Genomic DNA, 26,857 nt, shown 5'->3' with positions numbered 1-26,857 from the left:
AACAAAAAACTGCATCTCAGCCATTGCAGGGATGTCTCCCCAACAAAGATGATCTCTCTCCCAAGGAAGTGAAGGTCCTGACCGGGAGGGGACGCAGATCAACACACCTGTCAAGAGTTCGCAGAGCTCTGGGCCTGGTTCGAGAGCCCCGGGGACTCCAGCACAAGGCCAGAGACGTGTTAAACTCTCAAACATTCACAGAAAAGGTCCGGGGTCCCCACGTCCCCAGTGCTTGACCTCTTTTTTATACTACAAAGAGCCTGACCTGAGCTCCCCTCTTAGGAAAGCCCAGGATTCGTTTCACCAAAATGAGGTTAAATTTCTCCCACTTTTGGACTGGGACTTTACATCCTGACAACATCAGGATAGAAGGAGCTCGGGAAATTCTGGCAATCCATTCCCTCCTGCCCCTTAGCGGACTGGGGTTATTTTCACTGCACAGAAAACACTGCAGGAAAAGATACCCCTTGTGCTTCAGTCCCATAGCTTGTTTTCTCACTGGCCCTGAAAGTCTCTGGGCCCCCTAGCCTCGTCAGTCCCCACATCTGGAATTAGCTCAAATGAGGAAAAGAGAAAGGGTTAGTGCAGTGCCAGTGACAGGCGTGCGACTCGCAAGAGGGTCACACTGGGCCTGCATCCTGTGGCCGGGGATGAATAGGAATGTTGCTGTTTCCCACGGGACCTGCTAGAAGACTCCCTTGGCCACAGGTGGTCACCCCAGCAAGAGAACTGGCATGGTCCTGGAGGTAGCCCCACGTGACTCGTCTGTATGATCGTGGACCGGGGATATCAAGCTCAGCAGTCCAGTCGACTGTGCTGGCCACAGTGGTATCTACGCCAGCCCGTCAAGTACCTCACAGCCCTTCGGATGAGAGGCTCTCACTGAGCACAGTTGTCAGTAAGAAGCCACGACGCTAGTAAGAGCAAAACCACCACAATGCCAACCCAGGTCAGGGTCACCCTTGCCCAGTGGGGTTCCAGGCTCCGAAGCCTAAGCTGTGGGAAGAAGGCCTCCCGCAAGGCTCTTGTGGGTACAGCCAAAGAGTGTCCACCAAGAGTGGGAGTGGAAAGGGTTCCCAACATGGGACCTGGGTCACCTTGACCTTGAATCACAAATTCAACACATTCAGATCATGGTTTGAAACCTTAGTCTGAAAAGTTTCCTGCTGGATTAAATATTTTAAAACCGTGGACGGGGTATGAGGTACGAGGAAAGGAAGGGAAGCAGGGTCATTCTCCAGTGGAGGGAGAGAACCCATTTCTTTTAGAAACTCTGATCTGGGTGGAGACCTGCGATGGGCAGTTTCCCTTAAGGATACAAAATAACCAGGAATCTGAGCATACACCCAAACCCCACATACAGGGGGTGAATAATACTGAAATTCAATGACATGGGATTTTTTTTTTTAAATCAATATATTAAGCTGAATAGCCCTATCGACAGTAATCAAAACATTAAGATCCGAAGGCTGCGCCAGATGGCCAGGACCTTACACCACCACCCCCCCCCCCCCACCGCCGAGAAAGGGCCCACGGTGGCTACAGATTCCCTCCAAGAGGAAAGGGCGCTAATGACTTTACCTCCCAAAACCCCCATCCAGCTGCCAGCAGCTGGGGACCTACGGGAACAAGAGGGAGGAGGTCACCCTGCCCTGATGGGCACCAGGAGGCAGAAGTGCTTCCTGGTCCACAGCGCGATCACCTCCCCCTCCCTCCACCTCCCCCTTCCCCCTCCCATACTCTCAACCCTGAAGAGTCACAGGAAGCTCTGGGACAGTTCCACCTGCAGGCCTTCCACCACTGTCTTGGGCACCCAGAGGTCAGTGTCCGTGGCCGGCCTACTTGCAGGAGCAGATGGAGAGCGTGGCACCCGCAGAGAACACCCAGAAGGCCGGGTACACAGCTTCGGTAAAGTCCACCTTGAACTTACACATCAGGTGGACGTTGTCGGTGACGGCAAAGAAGATGACGAAGCCATGGTCACAGTTGAGAAGCACGCCGACCCGCGTGGCCTTGGTGGAGGGCAGCGTTTTCTCCACATTGTTGTGCCAGGCAGAGACCTTGGTATTGAACCACTCCACGCACCAGGAGGCGCTGTTGCGACCGAGCCGGCTGTCGGGGCCCTGGCGGGGCATGCTGCCATAGCAGATGCCCACCCCGCAGAAGTTGTTCTTCTGCAGCTCCACCTCCCAGTAGTGGATCCCCTTCCTGTAGTAGTGCAGGCCCAGCACCTGAGAGCAGTATGTGAACCTCTTGGGGTGTGGCTGATAGTTCAGGGGCAAGTCGGCCACAGAAGCTACAGTGTAGTTCTCCAACAGAGCCACCTTGTTGTGGGCGGTGTTGTAGTCCAGGCTGAACTTAGTGGCATCTAAGAAAGCATGACCCAAGGAACCGATTACAAGGAGCCCAAAGCGTTCTCATTTTTAAACCTTGCCCCAACTGGTCATATTTGCTCATTTCTGTTATCCACCTGTCCATCTATCCTTCCGTCTACCCATCCACACATCCATCTACCCACATAGCCGAATATCCATCCACTCATCATCCATACACATATCCATCTATCCACCCATTTTGTCCCGCCAGCCAGCCATTTGTCCATCTGGCTAGCCATCAATCCAGCCATCCGTCCATCTATCAGCCACCCATCTATCTATTCATCCACCCAAAGCCATTTACTGAGCACCCGATTCTGCGCAAGACGCAAGATTCTGAGCAGACTTGGCACCTGACTTCATGGAGTTCACACCACAGCAAGCGAGGCGAGCCCCTCCGCACAACACTGTGAGAACACGCGCCGCTAAGTGGTGGGCACGCTGCTACAGGGGCAAACAGCTTACGTGAAGGGTGGGGAGAGCACGAGGGAACACTGCCCACGTAGGCTGGAATCTGAGCCGAGCAACAGGAAGATGAGAATTAAACAGAATCAAGCGGAGCGGGGCAGAGGGCACAGCGAGAGCAGAGCTTGGGGTCACAAGGATAGTGGGCACGTGCTGGGACCAACAAAGGCTGGGCAACTGAGAGAGAGAGGCCCTGGCAGGAGAAGGGGGACATATTGGGGCCACACAGCAGAGAGTTAAGGGGTCCAGATTTTATTTGGTGGGCAGCGGGGAGCTGAACAATGTTTGTGAGCATGGAAATTACCGGACCATGTTCCCCTGGTTGGGACACTCACATGGCCTCCCCGCCCTTCCTGCCACACTTCCAACCAGTTCCAGGGGAGCTGAAGACTGAGCTCAGCCCTGTGTGGTCCCCACCCTCCACCTCCTTCCTAGGACACACCCATCTCTACCCCTTCCCTCCCAGGAGACCTTGGACCCTGGGAGAAAGGTTCCAGGCAGCACTGCACAGGGACAATCCCTAGCTTGGGAACCTGAAAACCAAGAGCCCTGGAGTTTCACCACCTCCTGCCACTCCCTTGCTAGGTGGCTTAGGGCGGGATGCTTTTCAGAGCCCTGAATCTCCCCGTGGGCAAAATGAATGGGCTGGGGAACATGTTCTCTAAGGTCCCGAGCCGCTAGAACTCACTTTCGCTGCCCCCGGAGCATGGGGATCCAGAAACACTTGGCTCAGCACACCACCAGCAGCTCAGCAGCAGTTAGCTCTGGCCCAGAGCCAGGCCTGGGTCTAGCATGGGGGAGGGGACAGCAGGAAGCTCCAGGGAGGCCGGTCCTGAGAAACCCAGGTACCCACCCATCCCCCCAGGCCTGCTACAGCTCTGGAGAAAGGGGGGCCAGGGCCGCGATTCGCAAGACAGATCTTGGCCGCTACACGGAAGTGGGTATACATGTAAGGTGCTGCTGTGTGAGGGTGCGGGTATAAAAGGGAAACCGAGGGAGTGATGGTGGGAGGATCCTAGACCTGGCCATGAGGCAGAAACTCCAATCACTTCCAGTAGGACAAGGGAGGGCAAGTTTGCAAAGGAGCTTAAGGAGTGACCAGAGGGGCAGGTGGAACCCAGGGGAGCCCAGGGACTCAGCAGCCTTAGGGAGAGAGCGTTCCTGGAAGGAGGGATACAGTTGAGAGGTCCAGCCAACTGAAGGCTGAAAGGTGTCCTTGACATTTAGCTGCACGGGGGCTGCCGCTACCCTCAGCCAGAGCTGAGCGTGAGGACAGAGGCCAGACTGCCCTGAGAGAATGAGACTCTTGGTTCTGGCCCCCCACAACCCTCCCCGCTGGCCCGGAAACTTTCAGAAACACAGAGACATGCAGGGAGATTGTGTCAAGCTCCCCGGGGCATCTGACACGCAGCCACAGCTGAGGACCAGCACTGGGGGATGACATTGCAGCTTCATTTTTCCATCTTCCCTCAAAAAGATCACCAAGGAAATGAGTTTCACAACAGCTTTCCAGGCTGGTCCCCTGCCGTCTGATCTTGCAGCACTGGCCTGGGGCCCAGGAATTTGTTTAACCAGTATTCAGGTGAAAGGGAGGTGGACACAGCGCAGGAGCCAAGAAAAGCTGGCTGCACTGGCCGCTGTTTTTGTTTTCATTTGTTTGTTTTGCTTTGCTTTTGTGATGAGGGAGATTTAAACACGCTGCAGAGGGGCAGGCCCCAGGAGAGCAGTCGAGGACGAAGAGGTGAGTGCCAGAGCAAGAGCATGAGTCCAGACAGAGCAGGAGCCTGGCTGGCCTTGGGGAGGGGCCAGGGAGGGCAGGAGGGAGCAGGTGTAGATGCAAGAGAAATGGCAATAACAAGAGCATGAGGGGCCCCTCTTCTCTGTGAAGCGGGGTGGGAAGGGCATGCAGAAGACTGAGGCTGTGACAAGTGGGAAGGCTCTAGAATGGCAGAGGAGCCGGCGGGAAACCTAGAGCAGGACTGAGGCACAGCCGTGGGCAGCAGGTGCCAGCCCAGAGAAAGGGACGAGCCAGGCTCACGAGGGCTGGGGGTTCAAGGCACCTCTGCAAGGTCTGCGCTGGCTAGGAAGGGAGGTGAAGAAGGGCAGGTGCTGACGGAGGACGGGCGAGTTGCTAACCGGGGTAGGGGGAGCCAAGCGGGACCTCCCAACAGCGGCGAGGGCAAAGGCCTGTGCAGAGACCTACACAGGAGAGCCCGAGGGCCAGCGGGACCGCTCGTCAGGGCCAATGCTACTCACACTCTAGGAGCTCGGGCCTGGACTTGGCTAAGAAGGTATCCAGCACCTTGGTCGTGAGGGACACCGGGTTCGGCTGCACAGCGGAGGCTTTGGCTACAGCTGGATGAGGACACAGAGAGCCGTTTTCAGAGCCAACTCAGGGTGGACACCCCACTGCCCCTTGCCCGCAATAATTCAGTCTCCAGGCCTGCTTGCTTTAAACCCAGTAACTGTTCTGGGGCTCCAAAGGTGGGCATATTGACGGGTGAGGCAGAGGCAGTGGCTGGGGAGGAGGAGGGGAAACATGAATTGGACACCTGACACAGAGTGACCAGATGGCCAGTCCTCCCTGCCCCACTGATTTCCAAGAGCTACTTCCACAAACACACACCTGGACAGCCGGGAGGATACAGGTACGTCCAGACAGGGCTACACTCATTATTTGTCTCACTCACGTACACTTGTCCTCACCTCCAACCTCAGGCCCGCCTGCCACTAGAGGACAGAATCCCAGAACTCGGGCCCCATCGCAGAACCTAATGAGAGAGGGGGCAGCCTTCCCTGCATTTAATGCCACACCCGGGCAACCTCAAGAAACAGAAAGATGTACAAATGCGTAACTTACGAGGTTTCTTGTGTTTCTTTTCTTCTTCTGAAAAAGAAAATTTTTAGAATTAAGCTACGTTCAAGCACTGCACAGTGACACTTTCAAAATACCGTAATAACAATCATTTGCTTGAATGTGACCCATGCAAATAAAGCGAGGATGTTTTAGCTGGAAACAAGCAAATGAATCTATGGGGACAGAAACCTGCCACAGTGGTTTGGGGGATTGGGACTGATCATAAGCAGCATGAAGGAATTTTCTGGGGTAATGGAAGTTTTTTAACTTGATTTGAGTAATGGTAACACACATATGCATTTGTCAAAATTAATCTAACTGCACACGTAAGATCTGTACATTTTACTGTAGGTAAATTACATCTCTATAACAGGAAAAATGCAAGAGAAAACATACCAAAAAATAAAGGGAACCAGCAAAGAAATGGCTTGCCGAGTATCACAATAGTCTTTATTTTTTTAATGTTTATTTATTTTTGAGAGAGAGACAGACAGAGACAGAGAGAATGCATGAGTAGGGGAGGAGCAGAGAGAGGAGACAGAGAATCCGAAGCAGGTTCCACGGTATCAGCATAGAGTCTGATGCGGGGCTCAAAACCACGAACTGTGAGATCATAACCTGAGCTGAAATCAAGAGTCACACTGAGCCACCCGGGCTCCCCTATCACAACAGTCTTTAAAAACTATCTTGGAGTGTGCACCCATGAAGACTAAGTTTAGCTAAAGCAATGACTCTCAGAGCGTGGTCCCCAGAAGCAGCAACATCACTGGAGAATCTGTAGGAAATGCAAACTCTTAGATCTCATCCAAACACCCGCTGAATCTGCAAGCCTGGGGGTGGGGCCCAGCAATCTGTGTTTTACAAGCCCCTGGGGTGACTGCGATGCATACTCAAGTCTACTTGAGCTAGAAGATTTTGGGTTCCCTCCACCACTTTCCTCACCACTGGAATGACAAGGGGTGTTTTGGATCTTATCCCTGCCCTCCCGCAGGGTGCTTTACGCTCCAGATAAGCCCCCCTCTCTCCTATTATCCTCTCCCTCCCCCCACACCAACCCCCACTCAGCCCCACATGACCCCATAGCTCTCCTTCCTCCCACTTCTGAGTCATTTTTCCAGGTGTTGTCTTCACTCTGCCCCCATCTCCTCCTCACCTGCCCACTCCCTCTGGACCAGCATCTTGGGAGGACCCCAGGCTGTGCCACCGGCCTAGGGCACGGCACAGGCCCCGTCCCCAGTCATCACAGCGGTTCAGAGTGTCATCTACACTGTGACCGATCCACTCCTTCCCTGCCAACTTCCCCATCTCAGCCCCCGGCCGGCACCACAGCTCACTCCTGCTAAGAGCAGTGCTTGTGATCTGGGGCAGGGGCGAGGAAGCTTCTGGGGGAGCGTGACCTGAGAAGGACATAGGTGCACAGCATTTGTCCCCCTATCTTTCCCTTCCCCAGTCACACCAGGTGCCCTTCTACATTTTCCCGGTGAGCTGAGGGCTCCCTGCTCCCTCCACACCAGGCACCCTGGTCCCTGGCTTCACTCCATTTTGAAATGCCAAAGATAAACTAAACTCTAAAAGTAAACAACACAGACCAAGAGCTCCCTCATCCCCCAGGGGCAGCACTCCTCCGTTCACACTCACTTTTCAGGGAAGCAGTAACAGCCACAGTTCAGTAGCATATTTATGGCCTTTAAAAGAGCTTCACAGGACGCCTGGGCGGTTCAGTCCGTTGAGTGACCCACTCTTGATTTCGGCTCAGGTCATGATCCCAGGGTCGAGGGATCGTGCCCCACATCAGGCTCTGGGCTGAGCATAGAGCCTGCTTGAGATTCTCATTCTCTCTCTCTCTCTTCCTCTGTCCCTCTCCCCAACTCACTCACTCTCTCTAAAATAAAAATAAAATAAGAGCTTCACAACCAACGTCTCAAGTGACCCTGAGGTTCACTGATAAGAATCCCATGAGGTCAGTATCATTATGGTCCAAGTTGGACAGATGAGGAAACTGAGGACCTTTCTTCTCCCCAGCCCCCACCTCAACAGCATGTGCCTTCTCAATGTGTGGCTGATATGGCCCCAAAGGGGGCAAAAATTCATTCTTGGTGGAAGAGGGTGAAAGAAGTCTTACTCTTTATACGTATAAAAGCATAATATATAGGGGCACCTGGGTGGCTCAGTCAGTTAAATGACTCTTGATTTTGGCTCAGGTCATGATCTTGTGGTTTGTGAGATTGAGCCCCTCATCAGGCTCTGTGCGGACAGCCAAGAGCTTGCTTGGGATTCTTTCTCTTCCCCTCTGCCTGTTTCTCCACTCACTCCCTTTCAAAATAAATACACATATTTTTTTAAAAAAGCATAATATATAGGGGCACCTGGGTGGCTCAGTCGGTTAAGCATCTGACTTCAGCTCAGGTCATAATCTCACGGTTGGTGGGTTCAAGCCCCATGTCAGGCTCTGTGCTGACAGCTTGGAGCTTGGAGCCTGCTTCACATTCTGTGTCTCCCTCTCTCTCTCTCTGCCCCTCTCCCTCTCATGCTCTCTCTCTCTCTCAAAAATGAATAAATACATTTAAAAAAAATTTTTTTAAAGCATAACATATAAAAGGCATACTGCGGGGCACCTGGGTGGCCCAGTCGGTTAAGCATCCAACTTCAGCTCAGGTCATGATCTCACGGTTGGTGGGTTCGAGCCCCGTGTCAGGCTCTGTGCTGACAGCTTGGAGCTTGGAGCCTGCTTCACATTCTGTGTCTCCCTCTCTCTCTCTGCCCTCCCTAGCTCATGCTCTGTCTCTGTTTCTCAAAAATGAATAAATATTAAAAAAAAAAAAAGTTAAACAGGCATACCACATATGTGTGGTATTAAAATTTCACCAGTGTGGGCCATTAGGAAAAAAATGTGTTCAATGGTTGGGAGCAGGGCGGGTAAGAGAAGGGCAATAATGACAAAAGGTTAGGAAGTGCTATGATGGTACAAGCGCATGACAATTCAAGACAGAACAGCGCTGAACTACCGGCGAGGGTTGGCCTCTGCTCCTCCAGGACCATGGCCAGGCCCCTCCAGGGGGCTCTGCCCGAGTGCCAAAACTTGGGTATCGCTAAGTATTTCTCAAGACAAGCCACCTTTGGTAACCTTGCAGGCCCAGGCAGCCCGCACAGCCAGTGCCGATGGGCCAGTCCTGCTAAGCACCCCAGGGGAGCTCCTGCGACAGCCCCTCCAACTTCCACTCGCTGTGGCCGTAGCCATGCCGGTCTCCAGATACACTCGGGCCCCCGGCAACCTGGGACGGGCTGAGCCCACCCAGAAGGAGCGGCAACACCTGTGAGTGTGTCGGCCAGAGCTCCAGCCAGCCACGGCCAGGCCACAGCCACAGGGACAGCAGCAGGGTTACTTACTCAGGAACTTCTTCACAAAGTGTGCAGGTTTGTGCGTGGACGCTGGGCCATGCTCTCCAAGGTTCCCTGGGCCAAAGAAGAAGGGATTAGTTTATGCAGCTCTTCCAAAGCAACCCTAGGAACTAGCTTTGCCACAGGCCAGCAGAGAAAGTGTTTTACAAAGGCAACTTCCACGGACTTTTCCCATCCAGTCATTTACAGGAGCTAGAAACAAGGGGACAGAAAGACGAGTTTGGTGTGTCCCTCTTTTCTCTGGCTTAAAACGTAGCCGGGATCAAGTCTTTTCTCTGCCAGCGCCCAGCTTCGTGACCTCTGAACCCTCTCTACGCTTCCATTTCTCCCTGTGTAGCCGGGGATGAGCACCTTGCTTGTGGTGAGGTGGCCAAGACGCCTGGTGTGCAGTGCTGGTTCCTCTCCCCCCAGTTTTTCCACCACCCCTCGTCCCCCAGACCAGCGATGACTGCTGCAGCAGGAAAACAAATATGCGTGTCCAATGCATCAACAGCTTTACCCGCTACGGAGTGCACCACACCTGTCCCAGAGGCTCCTCTGCAAGGACACGCGGCTCGACAAGCTGGAATTCAAGCTCCCCCCACCCTGGGTTACACAGTAAAATCTACTATGTGCCAGACTCTGTGCTAAGCACTGGGGAGAGAATGCTGGATGAAAAACAGACCCAGCCCCTGCCCTCACAGAAATGGCAATCTAGTGGGGGAAGAATAAAATTACAGATGTGCAAAGGTTCCCAAGGGATGACAAGGATCCTGGGACCTAGTCTGAGCAGTGAGAGTGGCGATAGGGAGGTCTGCTGAGAAACATACTGTTTCAACTGCTCTCTGAAAGGTGACAGGAGTTAACTGGTGAAGATGGTGGAGTCTGAGTCTTATAAGCAGTGAGAAGAGCACGTACAAAGGCCCTGTGGCAGGAAGCTTAGCATATGCAAGCAACTGAATGCAGTGAGATGTATGGGAGGAGGGGACACTTCAGGGCTGGAGAAATAGACAGGACCTGACCAGGCAGGGGCTTGTAGGGCCAAGGTCAAGAGCGTGGTCTGAAACCTACAAGCAAGGGATATTTTCTAAACAGGGTGAGAGGGAGAAATCAGATCTGCATCTTGAAAAGCTCTCTCTGGCTGTAGCAGGAGTGGATGCAGGACTTTAGAAAGCTGCCACAGGTGATAGCTGGCAGGGGAACCACTGGACTGAGCCAGGGGACATTTAAGAAGTAAAACCTGGTGATGGAATGGATATGGCAGCATGAGTTAAAAAAGGGGGTGCCGGGGAATTCCAGGTTTCTCTGACCCTAGAACCAGCCATTCTTCCACCAAACACACTGATAACCCAGGGTCCATTCAAAAGCCATCTGAGGGCCGCCTGGGTGGCTCAGTTCGTTAAGCACCCAACTGTTGATTTCGGCTCAGGTCATGATCTCATGGTTTGTGAGGTCAAGCCCCACATCGGGCTCTGCACTGACAGTGCAGAACCTGCTTGGGATTCTCTCTCCCTCTGTTCCTCCCCCACTGTGCTCTCTCCCTCAAAATAAATAAACTGAAAGAAAGAAAGAAAGAAAGAAAGAAAGAAAGAAAGAAAGAAAAGAAAAGAAAAGAAAAGAAAAGAAAAGAAAAGAAAAGAAAAGAAAAGAAAAGAAAAGAAAAGAAAAGAGCCACCTGAGCCAGCCTCAAGATCACATGCAAAAAGAGCCTGTCCAAAAGTCCCATCACTGACATCAAGGCCCCCAGAAATGTTTCAGGAAGGATGGCTACAATGTCAGGATGTTTCCCCACTACCTCCCAGATGGAGGGCGGATGTTTCAGGATCCCAAAACTGAAGCCCCAGTGCTCTGGGTCAAGACCCTCTCCCCGATTCCAAAATGCTGATTCCATTTCAGGGGTCCCAGAAGGGGAGCATGGGGGCTGCTAATAGTTACCTAAGCCGGTGGGTCCCTCGGGCTTCTTGTCCTGGGGCAGCCTGATATACCGCTTCAGCTCGTTTTTGAGGTCTGAGGTGCCCTGGCAGACACCCTTTATCAGCTCCTGATTCAGCTCCATCTTGGGGACGTAGACCGGCTTTGTCGAGATTCCCTGCAGTTTGATCGCTTTCTGAAACAAGCCAGGGTATTAGTTCAGGCAGCTGCGGGGAAGCCAGGGTCTGAGCTCAGCCCTCATGAACTCCAGGAGGAGATTCCCCGTGTCCACGGGCGCTCAGTCCAATCAGCCTTCTCAAATTACAGGCCAGAGGTTGCTGGGGGCTAATGTGCCACTTTTGGTCACAGTGCTGTGGATCAGGGCCCTCAGAGGCCACTCACCTACCAAGGGGGAAACTGAAGTCAAGAAATAACCAAGCGGGGGCCCCTGGGTGGCTCAGTCAGTTAAGCATCTAACTCTTGCTGGTTTCAAGTCATGATCTCACAGTTCATGAGTTCAAGCCCGCGTCAAGCTCTCTGCTGTCAGCACAGAGCCTGCTTCAGATCCTCTGTCCCCTTCTCTCTCTGCCCCCCACCCCCGCTTGAATGCTCTCTCTCAAAAAAGATAAACTGGAAATAAATAAATAACGTGGAAGGAAAGGAGGAAAGAGAAGGAGAAATAAATAAAGAACGTGGAAGGAGGAAGAAAGAGAGACAGAGAGAGAGAGGAAGAAAGGAATGGGGGGAGACAGAAAAAGTGTCCTGCTAGGAACACTACCAATTGGTGGCAGGGACAAAGCTGGGACATAAATCTCCTGACCCCCGTGGATAATGCTCTTCCACTCCTCCATCTGTGGCTGGAAAAGTACAGGAGACTCAGGACCATCTCCATCCCTCAAAAGACCAGCTCCAAACACCCATTCTAAAACTGGACAGGGCTGCCTCAGCGGGCAGAGGGTTCGGCCAGGGCACATCCAGGGAAAAGGGAGGATCTTACAAAAGTCCCCAGACTTGAGCTAAAATCGGGTCACACAACATCAAGAGGTCCCCAGACAGGGACTTAGAATCCTTCTCCGAGAGCTCTAGGCAGCTACTCCAATACACAAGAAGGACCACAGAGATGAAACTCGATGGCACTGAGCCTAGGCCTGGAAAGAAGTCCGTGCAGGGGGAAGAGAAGACTCCCAGCCACTCCTCTACTCTCCCCAGGACCTGAACAAGGAACCTGGGCCTCTGAGGTGTCGTCACCCCATCGATGGGGCTCATCGGGACACCCGCTGCACGCTGCAGGCCAGGAGAAGGGGGCAGTTAAGAAGGGAAGGGCTGGCCCAAAGGAGCGGACAGCAGACACATGGACAAGCACATCTAAAACAACGCCGCCACCAAGTGCTACAGCAGAGGCAGACCGACCCACTCGATCACCAGGAAGGGCAGAAGAGCAGGATCCGAGGAAGACGGGGGTGGGGGAGTCTGGAGCGGCCTTGGGAAAAGGACAGCCACGGCATTCCCATCCAATGCCGGGTCTATCTGGGCAATGGTGATGCTCTGCTGTGGTTACAGCACGGGGCAGGAGAGGAGAGTGATGCCAAAGACAGGGGTGCTAAGGGACATGAGGTCAGATAGGGCAGGGGGAGGGCTGTGCTTTAGAAAGACACTTCCAGGGTCCATGGGGAGGGGGGAGGGGGGAAGGGGCGTAGGCAACATTCTAACATGGCCCCCAAAATGCCCATCTGATCCAGGGGTACACACCCTATATAATCCCCTCCCTCTGAGTATAGGCAGGACAGTGACTATGGTAGGACGTCACTCCTGGAATCAGGTTACCTTAGATGGAAAAACTGAAGGAATATTGCAGATGTAATGAAGATCCCAAATCTGTTGGTTTTGAGTTCATCAGAAAGGTGAGTATCCCGGGTGGGCCTGACTTAACCAGGTAGGAGCCACTAAAAGGGACCGGGCTTGTAAGAAAGAATGAAATGTTGCCATTTGCAATAACATGAATGGAGCTAGAGAGCATTATGCTAACTGAAATTAAGTCCGAGAGAGACAACTACCATATGATTTCACTCATTTGTGGAAATTTAAGAAACAAACCAAACAAGCAAAGAGAAAAGAGAGAGAGAGAGAGACAAAGCCGGGAAACAGACTCTTAACTGTAGAGAACAGACGGTTACCAAGAGGTGAGTGGTGAAATAGGTGAAGGGGATTAAGAGCACACACACCATGGGGCACCTGGGTGGCTCAGCCAGTTGAGCGTCTGACTCTTGATTTCCACTCAGTTCATGATCCCAAAGTCATGGGATCAAGCCCCACGACTGAGTGTGGAAGCCTGCTTGGAATTCATTCTCTCTCTCTCTCTCTCTCTCTCTCTCTCTCTGCCCTCTCCCCTGTCTGCACTCTCTCCAAAATAAAAAAAGAAGAAGAAGAAATAATTTTGGAAAAAAGCACACTCATCACGATGAACACTGAGTAACGTATAGAATTGCTGAATCACTTAAGGAAAAAAAAAGAATTGTTAAATCACTATATTGTACACCTAAAACTAATGTAAAACTGTATGTGTTACACTGGAATATTAAAAAAAACACACAAAAACAAAGAGGGGCGCCTAGGTGGCTCAGTCGGTTAAGCATACGGCTCTTGATTTCAGCTCAGGTCATGATTTCAGTTCGTAAGATCGAGCCCCGCGTCAGTCTCTGCACTGACAACACAGGGCTTGGGACTCTCTTTGTCCCTCCCCCACTAGTGCTCTCTCTCTTCTCAAAATAAATAAATAAACTTAAAAAAAAAAGAAGAAGAATATTCTTTCTAAAAAAGGAAAAAAAGAAAAGATTAATAATCTAAGCAGGAAAAAAAGGGATCAGACTTTCCTGGAGGGAGAAATTCTCTGCTGGCTTTGAAGAGGTAACTGCCAAGTGGAGAGAGGGCCACGTACGTGGCAAGGAAAGGCAGCAGCCTGTGGGAACAGAGAGCAGACCTCAGCCACCAGCCGACAAGAAAGCAGGGACCTCAGGCCTGCACCACGGGAACTGAATTTGCCAGCAAGCTTGGAGATGACCCCAAGCTCAGCAGCCCAGCTGAGCTCAGCCCGTCCCAGCTCCTAAGCCATGGAGAGTGAGATAACACACATATGCTCTCCCCAGCCACTGAGTTTGTGGTAAGTTGTCATACAGCATAGAAAGTAGATACAGCGTGTGTCTGGGGGATGCTTCAAATGACCTCTTACAGCCCCACCTCGAGGGCCCCACTGCACCTATAATCAACATCGTAACAGCAGGCAGAAAGAGTGTTGATCAAGACCTACCTCCAGAAACTCGAACTCGTCCTCCTTGGTCAGGGCAAGTTCAATCTCCTCCTTCAGAGTCTGGATCTCACTCTTGTTCTTGAGGAGGATCTGGTAAATGTTGTCGAACTTGGTATTGACCCTCTTCTGCTCCTCCTTTATCTTTCGTGTGCAGATGGCCTCTGCAGCATCAATGAGTATCTTGATTTCCACATATTCTTGTCTGAGCTGCTCCATCTTCCTGCGGGCAGTCTCCTAGCGGGGTAAGACACAGGGGTGTCCATCAGACAAAAAAGCTAAGCCTGTGTACAGAGCAGTGGTGAAGTGTGGAGCACTGGAGACTCTTCCCTGTACTTCGTGGGAGTACAGACGGGCACAACTGCTTTGGGTGGGAATTTGGCAACATCTAGTAAATCTGAAGGTGCTCAGACCAAATCAAGGAATATACTCAGATACCCGCCCCAGAAACACACACAAGAACGCTCACAAGCAGCATTATTTGAATTGGCAAAACCCCGGAAAGAACCAAATGTCTAACAATAAGAGACTCGAGGGGTGCCTGGGTGGCTCAGTCGGTTGAGTGTCCAACTCTTGATTTTGGCTCAGGTCACGATCTCACAGTTCGTGGGATTGAGCCCCACATCGGACTCTGCAGTAAGTGTGCAGCCTGCTTAAGATTCTCTCTCTCTCTCTCTCTCTCTCTCTCTCTCTCTCTCTCTCCCTCTCTGTCTCAAATAAATTTGAAAGTTAAAAAAGAATTAAAAAAAATAAGAGACTTGATACAAATCTACAAATTATTCACAGGATAGAATATTGGATAGTAATGAAAACTAATGAGCTGGGGCAATGCATGGACAAATGAGGGAAAAACCACCTGTAGAAGAAGACGTCCAGCATGATGCTTTTCATATAAAGCTTAGAAACAGACAGAATGGCTTCCTTTCAGTAAGAGAACACCCCTGGAGTTTCTGAGGGCACGTGGCTGCCCTGCCAGACTACATTTCCGAGGATTCCCTGCAGCTAGAGTTGGCCATGTGACTAAGCTACTCCCGGTGCAGTGTGAGCAAAAGTGGTATGTGTGACACTCTTCTTCCCTGTCCCTTTTACTCCCGGGTAGAACAGAGATCTGATGGTGACCCAGCTTCAACCAAAGAAATGAGGAAAACCCCCCATGCAGTAGTAGAGTAATAAGAAAAGACTCTGGGGGTGCCTGGCTGACTGGGTCAGAAGAGCATGCAACTCTTGACCTCAAGGTCATGAATTCAAGGCCCTCGCTGGGTATAGAGATTACTTACAAACTTTCCGTATATATATATGTATGTATGTATGTATGTGTATGTGTACATATATGTGTATGTGTATATATACATATGTATTCTTCTATACACGTGTATTCTTCTATATATATGTATTCTTCTATGTACACGTATTCTTCTATATATATTACATATATATAAAATATATTCTACGTATATAAAATATAAATATATATAAATATATAAAATACATGCATTCTATATATAGGTATTCTTTTTATATATAATATTAAAAACTTACAAGATTTGTGAAAACTAGACCAAAAAAGTCTCTAATTCTAACACTCCAATACTGGTACTACTATTCTCTTCCTATACTTCCTTCCAGTCTTTTCTCCCACACTTCCCGTAATGGGTTGAATGGTGGCCCCAAGAGATCTGTCCAGAACCTGTGAAGCTGACGTTACTCAGCAAAAGTCTCTGCAGGTGTAATTAAGGTAGGAATCTTGAGATGACATTATCCTGGATTACCCAGGTGGGCCCTAAATCCAATGACAAGTGTCCTTATTAGAGACAGAAGAAAAGACACAGAGGGAGGAGGCGGCCATGAGAAGACAAGAGGTGGGGGCTGAAGTAACACAGCCACGAGCCTAGGAACACCTGAGCCACCAGAAGCTGGAAGAGGCCAAGACGGATTCTTCTCTAGAATGAGGAAGTGTGGCCCTGTCTTTGACTTCAGGATTCTGACCTCCAGAACTTTATGAGAATACATTTCTCCTCGTGAGCGGAGGTTGTGGTCATTTGTTATGACAGCCCTAGAACTGATACATTTTATTTTTATAAAAAGATGTAACTCTCGTGAGTATACACTTTTGCTTCCTGGTTTTTTTTCCCATTTAAACCATGACCACTTGGGGCTTCCAACTCCTGATTTCCATTCAGGTCATGATCTCGCGGTTGTGGGATCGAGGTCCGAAGCACAAAGCCTGCCTGGGACTCTCTCTCTCTTTCCCTCTCTCTCTGCCCTTCCCCAGCTCGTGCTTGTGCGTGCTCTCTCTCAAAATAAATAAACTTCAAAAAAAAGAAAGAAAGAAAGAAAGAAAGAAAGAAAGAAAGAAAGAACACATAATCACTTTTTATATTAAAACTTTTTTCTTCATGATTTTTTTTTAATGTTTATTCTTTTTTTACTGACAGAGAGAGACAGAGTGCAAACAGGGTAGGGGTTAAGAAAGGTAGAGAGAAAGAATCCAAAGCAGGCTCCAGGCTCTGAGCTGTCAGCACAGAGCCCAAAGTGGGGCTCCAACTCCCGAACTGCAAGATCACCACCTGAGGCGAAGTTGGACGCTTAACTGACTGAACCACCTAGGTGCTCCTTCATGATTTTTTTTTTTTAAGTCAGCTCTAGGCCAGCACGGGGCTCGAACTCACAATCCCGAGATCGAGAGTCCCATGCTCTACTGACTGAGTCAGCCAGGCGCGTCTATATTACTACTTTTTAACCCTAATTTTTAGTGATTGACCCCGTCCTCCTCACACCAAGGTCAGGGCTTGTAGACAGTATTCAGTCTGGGTCTATGAAGGATCTCCCCTGGGGACATGGCTTTCTGGATGTCCTGCATGGGTGATGTCTAATTCCAACGCCATGTGTGACACCATGTGTGTAGCCCTGTGGAGATCAGAGCTGAGCCTGTCCTGCCTGGAGGCTGAGGGAGGGTCTGGGGCCGGGGCTGGCAGTGGACAGCCCTGTCACTCACCCGTATGTCCTGCTGCCTGGCTCTCACGTCCTCCAGCGCCCTCGATGCACCATTGATCTGATCGCATATGATGGTCAGTTTATGCTTCAGCTTGGTCTGCAGAGAAAACAAGCAGGTGAGAAATCACCTCAGCCCAGCCCCCACCAGCCAACACCAGAACGGTCCCACAGGCGTTTCTACTGGCCCAGGTCTTGCCTGCCTGTAGCTGTTTGAAGCATTCTCTTATTTATTGCCTCCCTTCCAACTTTTAGAGGGACAGTACAAGAAAGAAGTTAGGAGCACAGGACTTAGACCTACCCATTCCCAGCTGTCCAAGAGTCTCTCACCTAGGTCCTTGGCCTTGAAATAGATACAAATGTTCCCATCCCACAGGGCTAATAGGAGGATTAACTGAAACAATGTAAGGATTTAGCATAGTGCCTGGATCCTAGTACAGCCAAACTAAACGTCAGCTAGCGTTACTAAGAGCTGCTTCGTTGGCACACCCATCTTACAGACAATGAAACTGAGGCAAGAAGCCCAGCAAGGGGGCCAAGTTCACACCATAGCCAGAACAGCTGGGGCTGGGACAGTTGCTTCCGTCATTCAAGCCAGCCCTCCCACTGCAAACAACCAGAAAAGCAGACAAATTACTGGGAAGAAAAATCTGCTTAATGACAAGGGAGAGCTAACTAAGCAGGGAAGGATGACACAGCCAAGATCTGGGAAAAGGAAAACCCAGAGAGAAAAGCCTGGTTTCCGGAGTTGTTCTCCCAGAGTCATCTGCCAATTCCAGAACACAGCTGGAAGAGCCACGGTCAACCTCAGGGAAGCAGGAACAAGAGTCAGAGTCCAAGGCTCATTTGGTATGCCCCACAGGCAGGGACCTCTGAGGGCTAACACCCTAAGAATGAGGATCAACAAGCAGGAGGCCAGCCCACCACCAGGTCAACCCCTGAAACTGAATTAAGGTGACTCAGAATTACAAAGTCCTTAACCACCTCCAGGAACCAAGGTCAATTATGCATGAAGGAAAATAGTATCATCTTAGGTCTCTTAGTATTTCTATCAATTTTCAGAATCGATATTGGAGTGTCCTGCCTCCCTGCTCAGGTGAAACGTTATGGTGTAGAAATGGCAAGGAAAATCACCACCACCGTAAGAGTAGCTACTGTTTCTTATATATTCACTGCAAGCCAGGCGTTGTTCTAGTGCTTTTTCAGGTATTAACTTAAAGCTAAAAACAACACTGTAAAGTGGGAGCGACCCACCCTTTATAAATAAGGACACTGAGGGGCGCCTGGGTGGCTCAGTCGGTTAAGCAACTGCCTTTGGCTCAGGTCAAGATCTCACGGTTTGTGAGTTCAAGCCTCGAGTCAGGGTCTGTGCGGACAGCTCAGAGCCTGGAGCCTGCTTTGGACTCTGTCTCCCTCTCTGTCTGCCTCTCTCTCTCTCTCTCTCTCTCTCTCTCTCTCTCTCCCCCCCCCCGTCAAGAATAAACATTAAAAAAAAACACACACACACATAAATAAGGACACTGAAGCAGAGTCATGAAGTGGCTCGCCCTAGGTCACATCTCTGTGAACTGGTGTTCCAAGATCCTGGTGTTACAATCAAAGCACTGAGTACGTTAGAAATGTCTAGACAAAAAACATTTACTTCCCCTAACGAGCTAGCTCAGCATCCCCCAGCCCTCCCACACCACTAGAGATATTCAGTTCCGAACCTGACCTTGAATCTGGATTTGAACAACACAGTGACAAGTCACATAAGGTGCTAGAAGCGGAGACCAAGGCCACACTAACTTGACCCCGAAAGCCCAAGTTACTGATGGTGCTTCCAATTCAACCTCTGTGACAGTGCCCTCTGACCTGGCCTCTCACAGTAGCCAAGATAAACTGTGGGCCAAAGGCAGGAGGCCAGGCCATGGCAGATCCGGCCTCACAGGGGTCAGAACGGCAAGAGAACTCAGAACACCTGGGGGGCTGCCAACAGCCCAACACTGCTCCACCTCCAACAGCCACTCTTAGTGCACCCCAGACCTCTGCGTTCGGGAAAACTTTATCCGTCAGTAATCAAACACATATGACAGTCCCCTGATGGCAGAGAGGGGCCTCCCTGGCTCCAGACACAGGAAAGTGGCCCAAGGACTTTGAGAGGTGCAACATTCCCCTCATCGAGGGTAGAGAACTTTTTGAAGTGCTGAGGACCTGTTCACAGATCAGGGACTTGGGTCCGCCGTGAGGACGTGGGAGGCAGCAGAGTCCCGGGTCTGCCCCACACCAGTGGTCAGGACGAACCAGCCTCCCACAGCTGGGGCACTGCCCAGATGGGGCTGGCTCTGTCCCAGCAGTGAGCGGTGGCAGGGCTAGACGTGGAGGCTGATGGAAGAAGCAGCAAGGCAAGGCCAGTTACAAGGATTACAAAGCCAAGCGAGTATGGCACACAGGTACACTGGGTGCAGACTCCAGCTCCGGGCCCCAGAGGCTGAGAGAGATAGCTGTAGCTCCAGGCCAGGCTGAGAGGAACCCTCCTGCCCCTACTTGCCTTCTGCCTCCCTGGATAAGAACTTCTAGAAGAGCCTTTTGGCAGAAGCCGGCTGCCCAAGTGCTCAGTGACAGGCCCGGGCACCCCAGGGCCACGAAGATCTTGGTCGCCTGACACCACCCCCAGCAAGCTCTCTTCCCAGAAACTACACCGGCAGGGCTTAGGCAGCACTCACCCGACTAGGAAGAAGAGGCAGAATTCAAGCTCAGGTCTCAACACCCAGCCCAGGTCGGAGCCTGGGTCAACCAGCCACCTGCCTGACACCAGGACCTGCCCACAAAGCACTTCCCACACAGCTCATCTCCCCAGGGCCTCCTGACCACCCTTGCAGGTCGAGAAGAAATGCTCTTAACCCCATTTTACAGATGAGGAAGCGGGGCTGGGAGAACTGCAGCGACTTGCCCTGAACCACAGCTGATATGGAGCAGAGCAGGGCTCCTGGCTCGAAAGGCGAGGCAGGTTCTTTAGTGTGGCAGCTGGAGACCCAGGCGGCGAGGCCCGACATAGCTGTGTCTCAGAGGTCAACCCCTGGCCGTGCTTTGAGGTCTGGCCTCCAAGACTCAGGGAAGAAGTCCTAAGGGACCCAGCTCAGACAGAGAAGCAGACCAGGCCCGGGAAGGGCCATGGCTTCACAGGAGCAGGGCCCGGAGCCTGGTCCCAGCGCCACCGCAAACCTCCGCCCAAACCTCCGCCGGGTCTCTTATCTCCTTCGACAACAGGACAGTCCTTGACTGTGAAAATGAAAGGCAATCAGGCCATGCCTCGGAGCTCAGGCTGATATAAAAAAAGGTGGTTCAATTACACCTTTCAGCCTCTGCCTTGAGTCCACAAGGGGAAGTTATGATTTCCCCCAAACCACTAAAATCAACACAGATCTGGAAGGCCCCCTACGAAACCACCTGATCCCACCTCCTTGCTTTACTGATGAAGACTCAGGCCCCAGGGACCAAAGGCTGTGCTCAAAGTTGCACAGCCAAGGTGGAGGTCACTATGGTGCAAGAGTTTGGCTGTCCCTCTGGGTAGTATCCAGAGATATTTGGGACTCTGCCCACCATCCTGCTCAAAACGATCCTCCCTGGTCACTCTCTGGCTCACCAAAAGTTTTTGCACACATGACCTCAAGCCTGCAAGAACGTCGCATGCTCCATGCACTCAGATATAAGGGTGGTCATGGGGAGAAACGGCAAACCGTAGAGTTAAACCCGTTGGGGTCCCAACAGCTCAGTCTAAATTAACTTCTCTGGACCTCCATTTCCTCAACTGTAAAATGGAACTAATTATATTCAATTCCAGCTGCCGGGATTTAAATGCGGAAACAGAGGTAACCTCCAGGGGTCATATCTGACGTTGGAAACCCTCTGCTAAACACCATCAGACAAATACTAGGCTTAAGGCAAGCAACCACCTGTCTTCAGCATTCCCCTTTTTAAGACAGAGGGTGGGGGGAAGAGGGTGGGCCAAGGATGACAGAGGAGGGCTGTGTGTTCTCCCCGCCCCTTTCTATTACGACGCTGGGGACGCCCTGCCCCGGTTCCCAGGCCCAGCAAGGCCCATCCCCCTACCCCAGGTGATCCGTGGTGGGCCACTAGGCCCACAGTGGCTCCCTCCCCCAACACCCCTTACCTGCAGGTCTGCGCTGGCCTGGCTCAGGGTCTCAGGCGAGCAGGCCTTGTGCTCCACCAGGCAGATGTGGCAGATGCACTCATCATGCTGGGGGCAGAAGAAGTCCCGCAGCCTGTTGTGCTGGGGACACTTGCGGCGCATCAGGTCCTTGACGGGCGGCTGCAGCTGGTGGTCCCGAAAGGCGGGGCTGTCGAGGTGCGGCTGCAGGTGTTCCTGGCAGAAGGAGGCCATGCACACCAGGCACGTCTTGACGGCGGGCGCCTTCAGGCAGTGGTCGCAGGCCACCTGGCAGGGCGGGCTGGGCTCCGCGGCGCGGGCGGGCGGCGTACAGCCGTCGGGGGGCGACGGCGCCGCCCGGGCCACCTCGGCCTGCAGGAACTGCTCCACCACCGCGCACAGCACCGTGTTCTTGTGCAGCTGCGGCCGCTCCTGATAGCTGGCGCGGCACTGCGGGCACAGGTACGGCGGCTCCTGGACGGCCCACGTCTCGTCCAGGCACGAGCTGCAGAAGTTGTGGCCGCACGGGGTGGTGACCGGCACCTTGAAGTGCTCCAGGCAGATGGAGCACGACAGCTCCTCCGCCAGGGGGACCAGCTCCGCCATGGCGCTCCTGGGGACCGGACGAGACGCGCTGGCACTTCGGGCGCGAACGCCGCGCGGCCGCCCCACACAGCCTAGGAAACGAAAGTGAGCGGCGGGAGGGGCGGGCCCCGGGGCCTTTCAGGAAGTCACGTGGGGGCAGGGGCGGGGCGGGCCGCGCTCCGGGGCGGGGGCGCCGGGGGTCGCGGCGGGCGGTGGAAGTCGGCAGCGCGCGGAGCTCCAGAGGCTCCCTCGGGTGCGCGCGGGCGCCGGACTCGGGGTCTCAGGTTGCCCCCCACGGCCCGCAGAGGAGGCAACCTGCGCGTCAGGTGAGAACCCCGGCCCGGGTCGCGCTGCTGCCCCGGCGCGCCCGCCGCTAGTGCCTTTCTGAGGGGAACTCACCCAGACCTGTGACGTTCGGTCCGCGCCACCAACCGTGAAGCCGCGCCTCCCCGCCCGCTTTTAAACCCTTCCCCCCTCCCCCTCCCCGGCCCCGTCGGTCCCTGGCACAGGGACCCAGAGCCCCTGAAGGCCAGAGCCCATGGGCACACACTCAGACTTAAAGCTGGCGATTTCTTTCCGTACCACCTGTAGAATATGTTTTTTTTTTTTTTTAATTTCCAGTTCTACTTTAGTGGGATTTGCAGACATCCCAGTTGTAACAAAGGTTTTCTCTCTCTCTCTCTCTCTCTCTCTCTCTCTCTCTCTCTCTCTGTCATACACACACACACACACACACAATTTTGAAACAAACGTTTTTCACCAGATTGTGTATTTAGATTTATTTCCTTTTATTCGGCTCTGTTCCCAGCCCCTGGCCTGGGTGCAGGAAAAGTGGGTGTACAGGAGGAGAGAAGAGAAATATTCAAGAGAGGGGGGGGGGGGCAAAAAAGCAAGGCAGTGCCTTGGGAGGAGTTAGTTGGAGTTTGCACTGGCGACGGGGCAAGCAGCAAAAATAAGGAAAAGGTAAATGTCTTAAACTACTGCTAAAAGTAAAAGCTACTATTTATGGGGCATCTACTCTCTGCGAGACAAGTCGCATACGGTATGTCCTTTAATCCTCGTAAACACTAGAAGACAGATCTTATTACATCCATTTTATAGGTGAGGGTCACTTTTTTTTTAATTTTTTTTTTAATGTTTTATTTATTTTTGAGAGACAGAGAGACAGAGCATGAACCGGGGAGGGGCAGAGAGAGAGGGAGACACAGAATCCGAAACAGGCTCCAGGCTCTGAGCTGTCAGCACAGAGCCCGACGCGGGGCTCGAACCCACAGACCGTGAGATCATGACCTGAGCCGAAGCCGGATGCTTAACCGACTGAGCCACCCAGGCGCCCCAAGGGTCACTTTTTATTTATTTTATTTTTAAGTAATCTCTCCGCCCAACATGAGGCTCAAACTCAGGACTATGAGATCAAGAGAGAAGGCTCCAGGGACTGAGCCAGACAGGCGTTCCTACCCTCCTTTTTTTTTTTTTTTTTTTTAAATAATTTCTCCACCCAAGTTGGGGCCAGAATAGGGTCACATATTTAATACAAAACAGGACTGAGATTCTAGCTCAGGATTGCTTTGCTTAAAATTCTAATTCCTGGTTTTCCTATTTCTATTCCTCCGAGACTCTTAACCCCATTTATTCTCTCTCCTATTGCATTGTTGTTTGCATGGGGAGGAGGAAGGCAGAAGGCAGGGAGGGGTCAGGAATCAGATTTACGCATAGTATCTCATTTAATCCTCCCACTAAATCTTTAAGGAAGGTATTATTATCTCCTGTTACAGATGAGAAAACTAAGGCTTGGAGAAACTAAATAGCTTCCTTAAGACTACAGATACTGTCGTGCAGCCTATCTCATTCTAGAAACCAAACATTTCCTACCAGAAAATGTTGCTTCCCAAGGGGAGGGATGGAGCCGTTTCCAGGAAATAAATTCTATGAAATCCTCCATGACTTAGCTCTTGTGGGTGAGGTGGCCTGGTGACTCAGCCAGAATGTCTATAGAATTTTCTTTCCAGGCCAAGAAGTTTCGAAGGGCTGGTTAGACAGTGAAGACGACTAGGTGGAACATAGTTTTTGTTTACCAAATTCCACACACTAGATATTTACTACGACCTCCTGAGACAGGGAAGCGGAAGGGACTCCATTTTAGAAAGGCTCCATTTACGCATGCTCCGTATCCCACCTTGCGTCTGGGTAAACCAGAGAAGCTACCACGTTCCCACTCCAAGGGGGAAGCGAGGAAGTTAATCATTCTCTGAGTCTCGCCCCAGGCCCCCAAGACACATGACACCATCTAAGAAGAACCAGATCTCAGACATGTTCCAGGACATTAGCTTCGAAGAAACCTGGGTGGACACTGGCATCAGTACCCCTGCCCTTCAGTGATTTGTGGAGTAAAACCTAGCGTTCGCCTGACACTCCCTTTGAGGGGACCCTCCCCTGGATTCCCGAAGCGATATGTACCCTGAACCCCTTTCCAGTATAAGCCCCTAACCCCAAGCAACAGGGAGACTCACTTTTCCTTTTCCGAGTCTCCTAAACACTCTGTCTGCTATACTCTGTCACACTACTCAGTAAACACTGTTCACTTCCTCCTTGACCTAGGAGCATGGGGCAAACTGGGGACAAAGTACAGGCTAACAGCACCCCTTCCCGGGGTGGAATACGTGTGGTATTCCTTTGACACTCCTGGCCACCCAAGAACAAAGGAAGGGGGTTTAAATGCTTACCATGGTGATGTGGGAAACTAAGACAAATGAAAGATTAAATTCCCTTAGTGCCTACAGCCCATTGACAAGTCCTTGAAACCAGCAGAGTGACCTCCCTCTAGGAGCTCAGCTGCCTCAATGATGACACTTTGCTAGGGGCAAAAGAAAACCTTAACATTATCCCAACCTCGAGGATCCTGTAAGTCTACTTTAACATATAAAAATTCCTTGGGAAACTGCCTTTATCTCAACTCCCCCAAGATCATACTCCAAGCTATGGCCCCCTGATATGCATCTGAAGAGTCTCATGACTGAGGTTTTACTAAATGGTAATAATTAGTGTTTTCCTAACACAGCTAGCCCCTCAAGGTCCTGGAAAAATACCTTAGAGACTTAATCTATCCCTAACCCCCTCCCAACCTGAATGTATATAATAAGTTACCCATTACTACCCCAGTACAGCTCCCACCTAAAGGTCCTGTCCACATGTTTTAATAAAATCACCTTTTTTGCACCAAAGACATCTTCAAGAATTCTTTCTTGGCCGTCGGCTCCAGACCATGCCACCATCACCCCAAAACTTCATCACTCCTGCTTCACCTTTCATTTCTATCCTGCCTGAAGCCAAGGACCCTCCTGGCTGGTCTGTTGAGGACCCACTGTGGGTCCTCAGACCAGGCCTGCCTACATCACTATTGTGCTAAATTCATCCCATTGTGGTTGGAGAATACGCTTTGTACTATATCAGTGGGGTTTTTTTAATGTTTATTTTTGAGAGAGAGAGAGAGAGAGAGTGTGTGTGTGTATAAGCAGACAAGGGGTAGAGAGAAAGAGAGATACAGAATCCGAAGCAGGCTCCCGGCTCTGAGCTGTCAGCACAGAGCCTGACGCTGGGCTCGAACTCACAAACTGCAAGATCATGACCTGATCCAAAGTCCGACGCTTAACCGACTGAGCCCCCCAGGCGCCCCTTTCAGTGTTTTAAAATTTATTGAGACTTGTTTTATTTCCTGAATGTGGTCTGTCTTACGGGTTACTGTTTGTGTGGTACCTCTTTCTCCATCTTTGTCCTTTCAACCTATTTGTGTCTTTAAAGCGTGGCTTTTATAGACAGCATCATTTTGTTTATGCATCCAACCAACCTTCGCCTTTTAATTGGAGCATTTCATTCATTTCCATTAAATTACTGATAAGATTTACGTCTGCCATTTGCTGTTTATTTTTATGTCTTCTATCATCTTGGTTCTTCTATTTCTCCATAACCGCCTTCCTTTATGCTATCTTCTGGTGTCCTTGTTTATTCCTTTGCTATTTCTTCAGATATTCTTTCTGCCGTCCTCCTCTCCCCTCTCCTTAAGGAACCCCCATCATGTGTGTGTTGGTCTGCTTGTTGATGTCCTACAGGTCTCTGAGGCTCTGTTCATTTTCCTTTGCTCTTTTCCCTTTCTGCTTCGCAGACTGGATCATCTATCTCAATTGATCTATATATCCAGATTCACAAATTCTTTCTTCTGCCTGCGCAAATCTGCTATTGAACTCCATAGTGAATCTTTCATTTCAGTTTTTGTACTTTTCAACTCCAGAATTTCCATTTGGTTCTTTAAAACAAAAATTTTTTTCCTCCCTCCTTACTGATTTTCTCTATTGAGAGAGACACCATTCTCACACTTTATCTCCTTAGACATGTTTTCCTAATGTTCTTTGAACGTATTTAAAATAACTGAAAGTTTTTGTCTAGGGGCACGTGGGTGACAGAGTCGGTTAAGCTTCAGACTTTCAGCTCAGGTCATGATCCCACAGTTTGTGGGATCGAGCCCTGAGTTGGGCTCTGTGCTGACAGTGCAGAGCCTGCTTGGGATTCTCGCTCTACCTCTCTCCCTGCCCCTCCCTCACTTGTGCTCTCTCTCTCTCTCTCTCTCTCACTCTCTCTCAAAAATAAACTTTAAAACGTTTTTCAAAATTAATATAGACATTCAATTTAAAAAAAAAAAGAACTTAATGGTGAGCAGACAGCCTGAAGATAGAGAAAACTGAGTCGTGAGGGCAGGAAAGTAATTAGCCAGAACGTTCCCAGTCCCAACGATACAGGTGGCAGTGGGGGAAGCGTGTGGCAGGTGCCCCACTGCTTACTGTCAGGCCAGA

The 26,857-nt window shown here is 51.2% G+C and overlaps 1 protein-coding gene across 1 annotated transcript; it reads right to left on the bottom strand.

Annotated features, from left to right (window-relative positions):
- Positions 1 to 15: 15 nt before the first annotated feature.
- TRIM25 (tripartite motif containing 25) lies at positions 16 to 22,055 on the bottom strand. The gene is made up of 8 exons (XM_045488295.1): positions 21,432 to 22,055; positions 17,283 to 17,378; positions 14,291 to 14,524; positions 11,011 to 11,182; positions 9,085 to 9,150; positions 5,701 to 5,727; positions 5,097 to 5,195; positions 16 to 2,368 (listed from the first exon to the last, which is right to left on the bottom strand). The coding sequence occupies exons 1-8, from the start codon at positions 22,032 to 22,034 to the stop codon at positions 1,839 to 1,841; spliced, it is 1,827 nt and encodes a 608-aa protein (XP_045344251.1). The 5' UTR covers positions 22,035 to 22,055; the 3' UTR covers positions 16 to 1,838.
- Between the last annotated feature and the right edge of the window lie 4,802 nt (positions 22,056 to 26,857).

The sequence above is a fragment of the Leopardus geoffroyi genome, chromosome E1 (genome assembly GCF_018350155.1).
Source record: "Leopardus geoffroyi isolate Oge1 chromosome E1, O.geoffroyi_Oge1_pat1.0, whole genome shotgun sequence".
In the NCBI taxonomy this organism is placed as follows: Eukaryota; Metazoa; Chordata; class Mammalia; order Carnivora; family Felidae; genus Leopardus; species Leopardus geoffroyi.
Note: the sequence above shows the minus strand (reverse complement) of the source record. Positions and strands in the feature narration are given on the sequence as shown.

Coding starts and splice junctions, on each gene's coding strand:
- TRIM25 (XM_045488295.1), bottom strand. CDS start 22,034: ATGGCGGAGCTGGTCCCCCTGGCGGAGGAGCTGTCGTGCTCCATCTGC. Junction 17,379..21,431: donor AGGCCAGCGCAGACCTGCAG/GTAAGGGGTGTT, acceptor TTTTCTCTGCAG/ACCAAGCTGAAGCATAAACT. Junction 9,151..11,010: donor CGAGGGACCCACCGGCTTAG/GTAACTATTAGC, acceptor TCTTTGGCCCAG/GGAACCTTGGAGAGCATGGC.